General features: G+C 37.1%; 1 protein-coding gene across 6 annotated transcripts in view; it reads right to left on the bottom strand.

The window, feature by feature from the left end:
- Positions 1–15591, bottom strand: part of LOC124309295 (uncharacterized) — a 39805-nt gene that overhangs the window by 3804 nt on the left and 20410 nt on the right. For 4 of the 6 annotated variants that reach the window (XM_046772801.1, XM_046772804.1, XM_046772802.1 and 1 more), the window contains exons 2-8: positions 4211–5050; positions 3037–3272; positions 1507–1607; positions 1118–1234; positions 881–1031; positions 441–770; positions 227–322 (exon numbers count right to left, since the gene is read on the bottom strand). In XM_046772801.1, coding sequence (XP_046628757.1) covers positions 227–322; positions 441–770; positions 881–1031; positions 1118–1234; positions 1507–1607; positions 3037–3272; positions 4211–5050 — 1871 coding nt within the window. Of the gene's footprint in view, positions 1–226; positions 323–440; positions 771–880; positions 1032–1117; positions 1235–1506; positions 1608–3036; positions 3273–4210; positions 5051–14227; positions 14949–15591 lie in introns of those variants that run through there. The other 2 variants (XM_046772803.1, XM_046772806.1) reach the window with 2 other exon arrangements.

Here is a 15591-nt window from a genome sequence, read left to right as displayed (position 1 = left end):
AGGAAAGATTTTTTATTTTTTTATTTTTTTACATTACTTATTAGGTTCTAACTCACCGTGTACCCATGCATTCTGTAAAATATTATTTCTATGTTACCGAGTATTAAACTTTATAGTTGTGAATTTTTTTTTAGCTTTCGATTATAACAAGCTAAAAATTAATTATATCGAAACTAGTTCAAGATATGTGTTTTATAAATTATAAAGAAGTCGTTTAAATAGTTACCTGCAACGTGTATTGGAGACGAGGATTATCGAAAGGAATAACATGAAAACTGAGCGCCTCTCCGGGAATGCTTTCGATGAGCATCAAATTCGAACACTGTAACAAGTAATTGTTCATTTTTTTAGCATGGTTTGAATTGCACGTGCGATACATTTGGTTCAATTTGTTGAAATATTCGAAATAAATTTAACGAGATAGTGAATTAATACGCTACCACAATGTGAGCTTTGTAGACCAGTAGTCCGTCTTCTTTTTTCTTTGTAAGTAAAAGCATTCTATCGAAGAGAAACGCGTGTCTAGGTGCTTTTGCTCCTCGCATTCGAAATCGTCCCTCTGCAACCAATTCTCCGCTGGTAGTCAAGTCTGGTCCTGGCCAACCGTAGAGTAATGATTGAATCTCTTGAACACGGACGGCGTGTTCGTGTTTTCTTTTCATCACGTTAATGTGCCTTGCAATACCCGTCATTGCAGCTAAGGCCCCTTCGATGGCGCTTATCGTCAACTCGTTTTCCTCAACATCGGCATCGCATTCCTTCGATAAATTCTGGGAAAGAAAAAAAAAAGTATGCATGAATCATCATTTCATTACAACGAATTTACAAAGAGGTCGATGCGATTGTAAAAAACTCCTCGAATGTAAGAAGAATTTCTTACCTGTAACAGAAGGTGATATTTTAGTATTCTTTGAACCGGTTTCAGCAGGAATGAGCCTAAAGGTAACGCATGACCAAGGGCTGCTTGTCTTTCTCGAAACGCGTTCGCAGTTCGTTCCTGACCCATCAGATCCGTCAGCACAGCGACTGTTCTGAAAGATGACAAGACGATTGTTATACCTCGATATTAGTTTTCTTGTATTTGGGTGTCTAAATTCTTTCGCTCTGCGATATTTACCTCGGATAGTTTGTACAGTATTCGGTGTAGACCTCGAACCCCGAATTGTGTTTGATGAAAGTATTGGCCACGCAAACTGGATCCAATCCGCAATTTTTTATTTCCTTGAGAAACTCACTATTTAAAACAAGAGGAAAACAAAAATAATTAAAAAGTTAGAGAAACAGACCGAATGAGGTTTAGCATAATTAGCCATTCACTCTGACGTTACATTAGCAGAGCAACATAATAACAAAGATTTCTTGTTAAAAACAACGAAAATTTGATCACCTAAATTTTGACTACGGCAGGCGAATAATTATGCTGCAACTCATGGTCGAGTACTTTGACATAGATTTGCTAATATTATAAGCGTTTTTTTTTTTTTTTGTACATTCGTTGCGACTCACCTATTGAATTCATAAATGTCTTCGATATTGCTGAATAAATCGCAGAGTTGAGCTTGGTCCACCAGTGACAAAGGGTCATCTCTCCAAAATATAAGATATCCCTTTGAAAATGAGTATGATATTAGAACATGACGAAAATATTAGGCACACATACGAACGTGAAAGTATGTATAAAAGGAAACCCGAGTTTCGAACGATACTCAAGTAAATTAAATAACAATTTTTAATTATCCATTGATATAATGTGGTAAGAGTACCGCTACACGATTATATACCATTGATAATAAAGCTCTAGTACACCATTTGAACCGTGGCAAGAGTTCAATTCCATTAAGATTAATTCACATGGATATGTATAAAGTATAATACCGAATGCATACGGTATACATGAGGATATGAAATTTGGCGTAACTGACAATGTGAGTCATTGTTTGAACGATGCGGAGGTTGCAACAAATTGATGATGAATTGATACCACATCCTAATCAGCTCAATGCCTGCATGCCGCATCGGTCTACACAATGAGAACCAACGAGATCCGACATTGCAGACTAGTGCAGTGCACCATATGCAAGGGGGGGGTATAATGTGGCAGGGTCACTCGCGGTCGTGAATCAACCGAGCACACAGTGCACGGATATATTGCCTTATATTTGCGCACACTGCAAGCCCTGAGCAATCTTGATCACTCAGAAGTATGATTGGTTCACGTTACACGTGGTAACAAAAGGATTCGGTAGGTGCCCATAAAGTTCCGAATGATAAAGTATGATGGAAAACTCGAATGGTTCTACATTGATACTGAGTACCAAACATCGGATGGAAAAAAGGATTCGATAGGTGTCTGTAAAGTTCCGAATGATCAAGTATGATGGAAAACTCGAATGGTTCTACATTGATACTGAGTACCAAACATTGGATGGAAAAAAGGATTCGATAGGTGTCTGTAAAGTTCCGAACGATCAAGTATGATGGAAAACTCAAATGGTCCTACATTGATGCTGAGTACCAAACATTAGATGGAAAAAAGGATTCGATAGGTGTCTGTAAAGTTCCGAACGATCAAGTATGTTGGAAAACTCAAATGGTCCTACATTGATGCTGAGTACCAAACATTAGATGGAAAAAAGGATTCGATAGGTGTCTGTAAAGTTCCGAACGATCAAGTATGTTGGAAAACTCAAATGATCCTACATTGATGCTGAGTACCAAACATCAGATGGTCAAATGGATTCGACGGGTGACTATAAAGTTCCAAACCATCAAGTATAATCGAAAACTCGAATGGTCACACTTGTGCCGAGTCCCAAACACCAGTTTTTGACGAATCGTTAAAACATGGTGAGTATAAATTGACGAATGGTGAACCTCAGTCTGATGAACCTATTCCTAATTCGTCGTTGTAACTCGGTATTGCGAGATAACGCTTTTTACTCAGCATGTATCGTTACGGTAACGTTACCAACTTCGACACGATCAAATACTTTCGCTGCATTTGTGAAATACTACTTCGTCGTCGGTATCACCAACCTCTATCACTTGTCGCAGATGTTCGACGTACACGGCTTCGGTATCGACAATTTCCAGAAGTACTCTTTCGACGGGGTTGCGATGCGGATCGCTGTAACGTGGTCTCGGTTGATTGTTGTAAGTGGATGGTGGCCTTTCCGCGCTATCTCGCCGCTGTAGATTGCTGTTGGTCACTCCGGTCTCTTCGCCGCGACAAATACTCTCCGATACCGTAACAACGCCGCTATCCGCAGATCCTGCAATTTGTGGGTAAAGAATTTCAGGTATTGACGGGATAAAATGTTATCGAAATTTCGATTGATCCAAGATTTCACGGAGAAACTGGTGTACTAAAAATTCACATACGGCGGTATAGTTAACAGTCGTTGGATTTACCGTTGCGTACAGTACGACTATTACTCCGATTCTGTAAACCCAATTCTTACTACACACTGTAATGAGATATTCTAGATATACGGTATAAGACTGATCCTCACACTGTTAGAATTCTTACAAGGAAGGTATCCCAGGTCCATCTCTGCGATTCGATTTCTTTCGTAATATGTTATAGTAGACTAGAAACTGAGCAACACGTACTGCTTTTTATCTGCCATTAAACACTTTAAGGGGGTGAAACCACCTTCCAAAGTAAGGCATTCAGGGATACCTTCCTTGTTTAGTATACCCCTCTCTACATTATTGATTTAGATTAATCGTAAGCTCAGGTCTTTGCTTATCGTGGACTCGGACAATAGATCAATATACACGAGGAGAATGTTTCACCTCAAGTTTACCATGGTACAGTGCGTTTTGATAACTGGCCAAGTTTCCTTCACTCTAATTCAAAACATTACAATCAGAGTTTTCAATGAAGTGGCACGTGAAAGAAAGTGAAAGGTACTACAAAAATTTCGATACATCGTTAACCATTCGAGAACATACCGGGTCATTCTAACCCATGACTTTTTCCTCTATAACAGCAGTTGTTCAAAAATTTCTCTTTTTCCAGTTTTTTTTAACCATATCTATGACTTATATTTATACTTTTAAACTACATCGTAACGCATCAGAAATGGGTACAGGATCATTTTGACCCAGAGTGTTCTCCATGGCCGAAAAAAATAAGCGTATCTTCTCGAACGTTTAACGTTATACACTGCGATTGAGATAATAATAATAATTATTTTTTTCATACCTTGGGAACTCGCGCAAGTATCGGCCAGTGATTCAACCGATGCTAAATAGGGGTTTACCGCCGATGCTATACCCTGGTTACTGCAACCACTCGATGATGTACTCGAAGCTATTGAGCTTCCGGACAATGGTCGGGATCCACCGTTGGTATTGTTGCCGCTTCTACATCGTCTGTTGTTGTACCTTAGCGGTGACGGACCTCCATTGTTACCAGATTGAGTTGTTTTTGCGTTGCTGTTATTGCTGTAGGAGGCAGAATTTGTCGAATTTCTTGGATAGTCGAGAAGCTGATGGGTTGTTCCGTTCGAACCGTTGACCACGTTGTCCGATCCTCTTCTATTGTCGAGCGATTTTTCTTCATCGTTAACTTCCAATCGATCGTTGCTTACAGATTTGGTATTTTCATCATCGTCCCCGTTGTCGGTCAACGTTATCTCCACCCTGCTGGAGTCTCTTTCCGTCGGCGACGTTGTCGTTGTCGTTTCTTTCGCGGAATCCATCGCTTCTCGATTATGACTATTATTGTTACGATGATGATGTTGATGATGATGATGATTAAGGTTTTGCTGGTGGTTCTTGTTGTCCTCGTTCTGTAACCCACCGACCGAACACGACGACGACGACGTTGTCGACATCAGGGATCCCGAATCGGTTACGTATAATGGATTCAAAAGTGAACCTCGACGCGACGAACGTGACACCAAACTCAATCGTTTTTGCAACGCTACCGGTATGCCGCAGGTCGATTGCAATACCGCATGGTTGTTGCAGCTTGACGTCCCTCTACGCACAATCTCGTCGAACATTCCCAGCAGCTGCGGTACCAGGTCCGTTGACGTTCCTGAAACGTATTTTTTCGACGTTTAGTATTTTATCGTCGTCTTTTGGCTCTTGTTTGTTTTTATTTTCTTCAACTCTCTACTCGATAATGGTTCTCTTTAAGACGCGGACTGAAACGATAACGACCCATTCTCAGCTAATTGGTTACCTTTTTTCTTCCCCCTGAAAATTCTTATACAGTTTCGATAATTCCTGTCAAGGCTCTGATAATATTCGTGCTATCGGAATTCTTTTCTCTCCTTAAAATAAGAATAAAAAAAAAAAATATACGCATTTTCCTGCAGTGCACTTTTGCTGTTGGTTAATTATGCGTTAATCGATTGTTGTATAGATGGATTGTCGATCATTTAAAACCTTTTTCTTATCTTTTTTATTGTTATTGGTCTCGGTGTAATGGATCTGTCTTATTTAACACATGTTGTTTATTTGAGAAAGTTTCTTGAAGCCAGTTAAAAAAAAAACTATGAATTCTAGCGATTTAATTACTTTCTTAAAACGACTGACTGTAAAAATAATCCAAGGCCAAAAATAATATTGAATAACTATGACGAAATTATGTTAAATAAATTGAAAATCGTTACACAAGTTATTTAAGGTCTGTAAGGAATTTATTGAGGTAAATAACTTTTGAAAGAGTAGATTTATCATAAAATGACAAGAGACCTTTTTTGTAGAACGGTTGATTCCCTACAAAAATACGTTCTGCTCTTATACAGTCTAATGCATATAAAGTCCCACCTTCTTCTGCACTGAGAAAAATTTCATTTGTTACAGTAGGTAGAAAAATTGAGTAAAACAGGTATCGTTAAAAAAAACTGTTTGATATTGCTGGAATTACGAAAAACGAGCTATCGTCGATCCTTTTTTGGTAATTGCAACGCAAAATCAGTTTCTTCGGTTTACTCAACATTTTTAGTTAAACAAGGCTTTAACGTCAATTTATTGTTGCACGAGCATTAAATTTCCGCAACAGTTACAAGAAAATCTAGCAACAGTGATCGTAATGAGAAATAATAGCAACGGATACTAGAGTTTCCGGTAGAAGTATATTTTTCGATTGTGGTAAAAAATGAATAGAGTTATAAAAAATGAGAGAAATAAAAATTTCTTTCAGTGTGCAATTAATATATATACATATATACCTATATAAAATACTACCGCTGCTGCTGCTATTGCTGCTTCTGCAGTACTGAACGAATTAGTTGCTGCGCTTATACTGCACTTGGCTAGTATAAATTCGCTAAAAATAGGCCATGCACGGGTATACGAACACATAATTCGACTTTCTTACCCGTGCACAACAGCAGCAGCAACGGCAGCTGGTCAACGGTGCGTAAATATACTGATTTCACGTGCGTATGGATAAAAATATAATTCACGGTATAATGTATAATATGTGTCATAGCTCTCGCGGGGAAAAGATCGTATATCAATATTTATTAGTTTTACTAATAAATAATAATAAATAATAAAAGAAACAATAACTTGCTGAAAATTCTGTTATATACTACATTGGGCGCAGATTCGTAATTTTTTCGATAACTTTCCTTCACGCACATGCTTGTGAAATTATTTCACAAAGTCACGATGCAAATTTGCAGAATTATTGAGTCAATGCGATATGATGTAGGATAATTTTTCTTTTTTTCCGTTTTGCGTGTTTCTATCTGGACATTAGTCATGCATGGATCTGCGAAATCTGTGAAGGAAAATGATATGAATATGTATACACGGGGAATTCCATGCGAACACGTTGCATGAGCCGATATTTTTTTACTTTTTTTTTTAGCACTTTTAAGATTTTCGTACAACTAAAACATTGTTCGAATAATCTAAGAAATTCCGAAAAAATTGGCAAAACTTCTCTTTTTGATTGAAAATGTTTCTAGAACAGTTTCGTTGCGTAGTTGATGAAAAAAATAGACAAAAATCGCTCCGTAATAAAACCGGTCTAGAAATGTTTTAAGCGAAGAATAGAAGTTTTGAGAATTTTTCAGGATTTTTTAGATTGTTCTAACAATGTTTTAGTCATACAAAAAAAATGAAAGTTCTAGAAAAAAAAAAAAAATAATAATTTGGTCCGGTTTTGGAATGTTTGATATCAAAAATTTACAGTTTCTGAGAATTTTTTTGAGAATTTTGAAATACATTTTTTCAAAGTCACTTTAAATACTTATAAATAATTAAGCAGTTGAACGAAAAATCTGAAAAAATGAGGGTACTGTTTCAGAGCTGGAACGATTGCAGCAACATTTATTAAACAAAATCATAAACGATGACGGTCACACGTTGGACGGATTCCAAGTAATGACACGGAAATAATTTTTGCGGCGGCGGTTGCTGCGTTATTATCACATAATTAAACAACGATAATCATTAATTTATAATTATTATTGTTATTATTGTTAAATGCTGTGCGATAAATAGAAAAAATTTAAAACTTATGAGAGTACATGCTATATTGTATATGTGATTTTTGTTTTTCGGAAAAGGATGGGTCGTCACTTGCACGGCGTTTTCGATTATTTTCTTACGCGTGCGAGTTAACGATGAGTGAGAGTTTGAATGATAGTCGAAGCTCGTGTACGTTATAGGTATATCGGTACGCATGTTTCTGCACAGAGAGATATTTAAACAACAAACTAATGCCTGCTTGGATAAATATATCGTAGTAGAATGAAACTGATGTGGTTAATCGTCATAATATTATGATAACGCCGCAGGGTCAACAGCTCTGAATTCACTCTTCGATTGAAATTCTTTCACATACCGTTACATCGATTGTCGTTCAAAGTACAAAATCACTATACTTTCTCGAAATTGTTAAGTCGAAAGGAAATATTTCTCGAGGAGATTAGTAGCGATATTAGATATATGTATATATGTATATTATGTCAGATTTTGAAAGAATATTGAGTAATTAATTTTCGATCGTTATCCCTTACATGCACAGAGAAAGGAATGAAAGGAATTCCACTCTTAAACACAATCGAATATTGTAATTTGTATCGACTGTCGATTAAGCAAGTGAAATCGTTTATAATATAATCATATCTAGCGTGTTGTGTGAAAATGAAATATTAATTTGAATAGTTTTTACATGATTTTAATAAAAGTAGTGCATATTATCGATAATTTAAGTGAAAACGCCCGAACGATAACGAACGAAAACTATAATTAAACTGGCAGCCCATCCCGGCTTCGCACGGGCATATAATAATATTAAGTAATAATATAAATGTTATTTTTCTAGAAACTCACTGTAAACATTGTGTATTTTCTTTTATTATATTATTATATGCCCGTGCGAAGCCGGGATGGGCTGCTAGTTATGCTGTTAAAATGTAGCTTATATGACACGTTCGTAGATTTACCATAGCAGCGCCATCTATTGATTACTTACTCAACCCAGTCGAAAGGTATCGACATCTGTTAGAATCATTTGGAGTTAACAGATAATTGTGACTGTCGAATAATAACAGACAAATAATTAGCAATAAATTAAAATTGCGACTATAATTTGAGATTTAAACTATCCTATCTCTCAAGTTGGATCGAACTGCACATGGTGTGCGTATTTTATTATAATCGGTTAAGTGGTTTAGGAGTCCATTGAGGACAAACATCGTGACACGAGATTTATATATATTAAGATAGAAAATAAAAAGAAATACAAGAAATAACAAAAAAAAAATTACAATCATTTAACGAATGACGTTGAGAAGGAAATGTCTTTCTCGATATTGAAAATAAAAATTTCCACGATCAAACCACTTGTTATACGATGATGCCGGTGATGACAACGACGACGAGGATGATGAGACGGTAAAATTTTTCGACAAGTATTAAACTGCATTATATACATTATACAGCATGTGCTGAGATTTATATTGCATACATTATACGTATACCGGGTGCGCCTACGCATCACATGCTTCATATGCCTAGCTACACAGAGGGGAAGGAATTCTTTACCCAAAGAAATAGATTTCGTTCGAATCCATTCGCTTCGATATCTAGTATCCCTTATTTATTCCAAATACGATGAGTTCGATCGAACAATTTCGATCCAGTTAGTTTGTCAAAATGATTTGGTCACGCGAGTTCCTTGATTTGAGAAAAGCATTTCTCGTCGCGATCGAGCGAACCTTTTCGCGTGTTACCGAAATCGAGGAAACCGAACGTCATTTTATTTCATTTTATTTGCGTGTCGTTCCAAAAAACAGACAGAAACGATCCGGTACTTGAAATAAAATAAGTACATTAATACAGCCAAACGACCCGTTTCTCAAAAATTCAACTCGCGACTCAAAAAAATATGAATTAAAACCAGCTCAATTTCTTTCGATACAACAATTACATATTTTTAAATCAAAACGATTTAGGTGCGTTCAATCAAATTTTCAGTCATTTTAGTAAACCGTTTTCTTGACACACAACTCGCGTCGTGTTATCTCGAGTAAATTTATAGTCGGCACGGATAATTCAAAGGCTTGATTCAATTTGATACTTTGTATGGCACGAGTATTTCTTCCGACACAAGTACTTCGTTGAATTAGGCAAGTTTTTTTTGTCCACCGCATTTGACTATAGCATTTATCGTCAGTTGAATCAAACTAATATCACTCGAGTCAAATGATCCTTTCTCTCCGTATGTAAGATAGCTGTAAGAAAAACCTTCCGCAAGTTTCGATACGCCGTATATTATATATATATATATACACATATACACATATATCTATTTATAATTTTTATTATCGCCTCGTTCGAAACCGTAATAATAATACTATAGGCGTGAACGATGATGCAGCAACGAACGGTATATTTAAAGCGCTGTGCATATATATATGTATATATATATATATAAATATATATACATGCGGAGGAGAAAGAAGACGAGGAAGGTAACTGCATACATGGCATTGCAGCAGCAGCCGTTGCTCCTCTTCGTGCGTGCGTACAGCTTATATCCGTAATAAAAGAGGAAAAAGATAAAAGAACGGAAAAGAAAGGGAGAAAAAAGACCTCTCTCTCTCTCTTTCTCTCTCTGTTTTTAAACTGAAAGATCGTTGCCTTCTCTTCGAGAAACCGACGCCGTGCAGCCGGAGATATTACTACGATACAAATACCAGTTGTAACAACAATCTTTGCGGCTTTTTCGGGTTCGTTGATGCTCTTTGGCTATGTTAGTAATAGTGCCGCTGGTGCTGATGTTGCAGCTCGAAATTCTTGTTACTTGCCGGCTATTGTTGTATCTGCGCACGTTATTTTTATCGTTACGATGGATTGTTTCTTTTTTTCCTTGAACCGTTAGCTATAGATTTTCGATACTTCATATTTTGCGGTTTTTTTTTTTTTTTTTCTTGTAATTATTGTTTTACTAATTATAATGCAAACGCGTTGTGGAAATCTGTTGTTCGATTGTTGTTACAGTCATCCATTCGAGTTGAGGGAACGAATTGAATGGATTTTTCTCTTTCTCTCTCTCTCTCTCGCTCTCTGCAATGGTAGTTCATTTTGGGGTTCGCGATGAATTAGCGGAATTTACGAGTGAACGATGAGTTTATTTTGGTGAGACAAAGTATGAACGATAAGGGAGACGAGAATCATATAACGACGAATCATCTGAATATAAATACGAATTCAGGTGAGTAAACGATCGTCAATCGAAACGAGATCCAATCTGTCAAATTGATGACTTATGGCGAGTATAAAAGGAGTCGCAGTCCTTGACGGAGGCGTTAAACTTGCGGCGACGAAGGATGATCTCGGTCGACGAGAGGAGGCTGAATCGACGCGGAGATGAAGAATTCGGGAAAATTACCAACGAAACGTTGACTCGGGCTTTTTATTTCCCGAGCAATCGTTGACCGACTTCTTCGTCGAGGACTCGCGTCTCCGGGAGTCTGAGAGAGAGAGGGAGAGAGAGAGAGACGGAGTCGGAAGCCGCTCCCCGGGATCCTGACCCTTTCTCGGAGTCCTTGCCTCTCCCGTCGGGATCCCGGAACTTCCGGCATCTCGATCGTCTCCCAGCGCGTCGTCGAGAGGATCCAAAGAAGGAAATTTCACGCCCGAGATCTAGGATTCGTCGTCGATCGAGGGAAAACCTCCGAAGCTTTTCTAGCGTTCGGACAACAATTTCGCAAGCCCGTCGACGTCCGTCGTTAATCTTCTCGTACCGACGCAAACTCTTCGTCGTCCACTTTACTCCGTTATTCACCGAGGTTCGCCCTTTTTTGTCACAGCGATCCTAGCAGATCCACGATTTCCCGTCGCTTAGTCGCTGTTTCCACTGTTCTGCGATATTGAATATCTGCATAGAATACCAAAAACTTGGCAAAAATATTTTACAGTCTCAACAGTCGATGATACTAAAATTATTATTCAAATCTGCGGCGTTCGTGCGAGTTGGTTGGGTGTTTTTTTCTTTCATTCTTTTTTTTTTTTTTTTTTGTTTTTGAAAATTTACTCAAATTATTACCTATATGATCGGGATATAATACAAATACGTATGTATATACGTGAGTATAATAATGACTGTTGATTGATAATAACTACGGATGTAGGGTCAGGTTGTCAAACTTAAGGCGACCTCGGTTTTTATTTATACCCATTAATATGACATAAACGGTGAGCTGCAATGCAATGGCAATGCGAAGAGTCTGATTATATCGTTAAAAATTTGATCACATAAATAAATCACGTTACGTGTAGTGTGGCGCTTCGAGTTTTACGAGAGCTTTTTTTCCCCATACACACACATATATAATGATAATTCATCGTTTGAAAAAAAAACTTTGCATATTTTTATTTACTGAACAACGTCGTGTATATGTTCACACACACACACACACACACACATATATATATAATATGTATGTAATTATCATTTATCACAACGCGTGTAAACAAGAAGAAAAGATGAAGGAAAAGCCATAGTAATAATTTAAAAGAAAAAAAAGCAGCTCAGGGACAAACCTATAGGTTTATCCACTCAACTTTGTACAAGTGCGTAATTTAACAATCGTTATCATTTTATACTCGGCAAGTATTCAATAATTTATCGTCGAGTACCAAAGGCGCCGTTCGCTTGTCGCATGAATGTAAGCACGGCGATGATTTTGTACTTATAACGTGACACAGATATCAAAAATGCTGTGTGAGTCAGTCACACGGCGCTCTGCGCATCTCCATTATTGTATTTACATATGTTACATACATATATGTGTACGCACATATGTTGTTACAACTTAAATATCGTATACGATAATCAAAGCCGATGAAATCCCGATCGAACGTCTCTCGTTACATTCATCGCGAGTTTCGTAAATCTATTCATCAATTTGTTTACACAATGGTTAAAATATTACCACGTACAGAGTGTTAAAAATTTTAATACAGACGATACGATTTATATTACGTACTGACCGGAATCGCGTGTGAAGTTTGCTTCTTAATTTTCTTCCTCCTTTCTGTTTTTCAAATTCATTTATTCTAGGAGTACAAGAAAAATAATGAACAAATAAATAAACAAACGAAGAGTCGTGCAGTTCAGAGCTGTGTAACGTAACAATGCTAGAGGGGACAGAACGACGAGGTTATGGAAATGTTACGACAAATTCTAATCTCTGCAGTGTGATTAGAGTATTATAAAGATATTATACGTATACTGCTGCTTCGGGCAGAAAACCTATTACATCGTGAGATCTCTAATTATTGCGCAATCGTGCAGCAGCAGCAGCAGCAGCAAGGCAAACACCATTCGCGACTTTCGATTCTATAATTGGTAAGAATTTTTTTTCATGTTTTTTTTTTTTTTTTTCTTTTTCGTTCGCTTGTTTTATTTCATACCGCATATTCTGTACGCAAATCATCAAACTTTGACGATGACGATGATATTATGCAGTTTTGTAACTGAGTTACATATAAATAATTAAACTCAACGGCCGCGGTGTAATATTTATATAATAATTCAGAGTGGTTGAAAATAATAATAATAATAATGAGAATATGGTTGTGGTTTGTTTTTTTTCTTTTTTTTTTTCGAATCTAACGGGTGACGTTATTTTAATTTTAATTTTCCTCATTCGTTTGCCAAAAGGGTGAATTTTTTCAAGACTTTTAAGCACAGCGTTTTCGTAATTGGTCTTACGATTTTGTAGAAAATTTCACCGTTGGCCGAAGAAAACTTAAGAAATTCCCGAGACCCTTTTCGTTTCGTAAGAACATCATACTAAAAATTGATCAAAATCGAAGGGGGCGATGGACATACATGGACTGTTAATCTGACATGGAATGCCCCATATATAAATACATATTATTATTGTATGTTGTTGATGAATTCAATTCGACATGATATATATATATATATATATATATATATATATATATATATATATATATATATATGATATAGGTATAACGTATCATTGGCCATAACGCCCGAGCTTCCCTAATATAGAACGTTTTATTAATATTTTTAACGCTCGCTACGATTTATTATAATTACTGCTTCTGCTTTACCGATGGTTGGTAAAGCGGCGTGCAGATCCGTACGAAACTATTTGTTTTGCCATTTATTTTACTCAGCTATAGCAGTTTGCTTCTTTTTTTTTTTTTCTTTCTTATGATCGGTAAATTTCAACGGCATATTACTCATCGTAATGCAGATAAGGCTTCTCGTATAAATTAAATCCATTAATATTACATGTGTAAAGTTTGGATCACGTATCATCAAAATGGCGTCCTCACAGCTCAACGATGATGATTACGATGATGATAATGGCAATGATGACGATGACGATATACGAATGAAATGTCGATCGATGATAAATTATACCGTTGCGTTGCTTTGTTTGTACTTTGTACATTGTTACAGATACGTATACGTATACAGTAGCGGCTCTTTGTACGGTTTGATAAGTTAGATTAGATATAAAAAAAATAAAAAATAAAGCGAAGATAGATACATACACGGATGACAGAAAGAGAGAGAGAGAGAGAGAGAGATAGAGGAGAGGGAAGAGGATAATTTCGCAACAACGATGTCGTGACTGATCAATAATTTCCCCGCCATTGTATATTGATAAAAATTAATTATTCGTACACTTTTAGTTAAATTGTAACTCGACTTTGTTTTTTGTTTTTTTATTTTTTCTCGTCTCAACGTCAGACTCACCTGCCTGTGTAGGTATGTATATTACATGCATGCACTACACGTTGCGATTCGTCAATGAAATATATCACGCGTTAAATCCATCGGGTCACTGTGGGTGTGATTTTCTCTTCTCACCTTTTTCACCTTACGAACACTTCGTTAATTGGACCAACAAGCCGCGTATACGAGTTGTCCCGTTTGTTGTGTCTTCGCGCAGACACTTCGCTTCAACGCGCTTGCGACACGAATGAAGAGATGGAGGAAGTTTTTAAAAAATGTCGCTATTTTTTTTTTTTTTTCCCGTTCCCCACTTTTTTTTCATTCAACCGCAAACACGTTGCGCAATGTCGATGATGACAATGACGGTCGTTGTTACTGTTATCGGTATTGTTGTCATTATTATTATTATTGTTTTTATATCCACAGGAATTTAAAGTTTTTCCTCCTAACTGAAACGACGTAATTTAGTATTAAACAAACACGTTATGCGGTATTCGACGTTGAGAACTTTGAACCAGACATGTGTCAAATATACATTGTCTGTGTGTACATAACAATATTGACTGCGATCAGTTTTAGAAACTGTTTTTAACTACGGTTGGTACGTATAATTATATTACATGTGTATTTTTTTTTTTTACGAATTTATGGGTAACAAAAATCGTTATCGCGCGGTGTGCGTTACGTCGGTGATTGACTTCGTTGTAGATATTATTATTATTGATGTTATTGTTATTATTATTTGTATTAATGGACATACATATGCGGGGATCGTTTAAAGACTTGATTTCCTTTTCGCGATATCGAACGCCGCGAGTATTATATTTTCAATCACCGCACTGCACCGATTTATTTCAAAGTATGATAAATTGTTGTAACGTTGTAATATTTTATTACACGTATATCGCGTATGCCATTTGTAAGATTACTACCAAGTTACACCGCGCACCGTGCACTGCACTGTGAGACTGACTCAATCCGAGTCTCTCCCTTTCTCTCTCTCTCTCTCTCTGTCTCTTTCTTTCTCTCCTTGTGGCTGGTCGACTGGCTGCCTGCCTGCCTGACTGCCTGGCTCGCTGCTAATACCTTACTCTATCCCTCGTTCTCCTCGGAATCTCGGAGAATCTGCAGGTAGCCCGAGTAGCGGGAGCCGGAACCGGAGAGAGAGAGAGAGAGAGAGAGAGAAAGTTTTGAAGGTATCGGTAGTGTCTGTAGGTATTATGTACTGTGAGCAAGGGGAAAGACGAGGAGAGGAGAGGAGAGGAGAGGAGAGGAGGGAAGCGAGTACGACGTTGCAACAGGTAGATAGATACCTAGCGGTGACGTATAAGGTAGACGTTACCTCCGGCTATCTATTATATTATACCTTCTTACAGATCGTTGTA

This window comes from Neodiprion virginianus, chromosome 7, assembly GCF_021901495.1.
Source record: "Neodiprion virginianus isolate iyNeoVirg1 chromosome 7, iyNeoVirg1.1, whole genome shotgun sequence".
NCBI lineage: Eukaryota > Metazoa > Arthropoda > Insecta > Hymenoptera > Diprionidae > Neodiprion > Neodiprion virginianus.
This window is presented reverse-complemented; position numbering and strand designations above follow the sequence as displayed.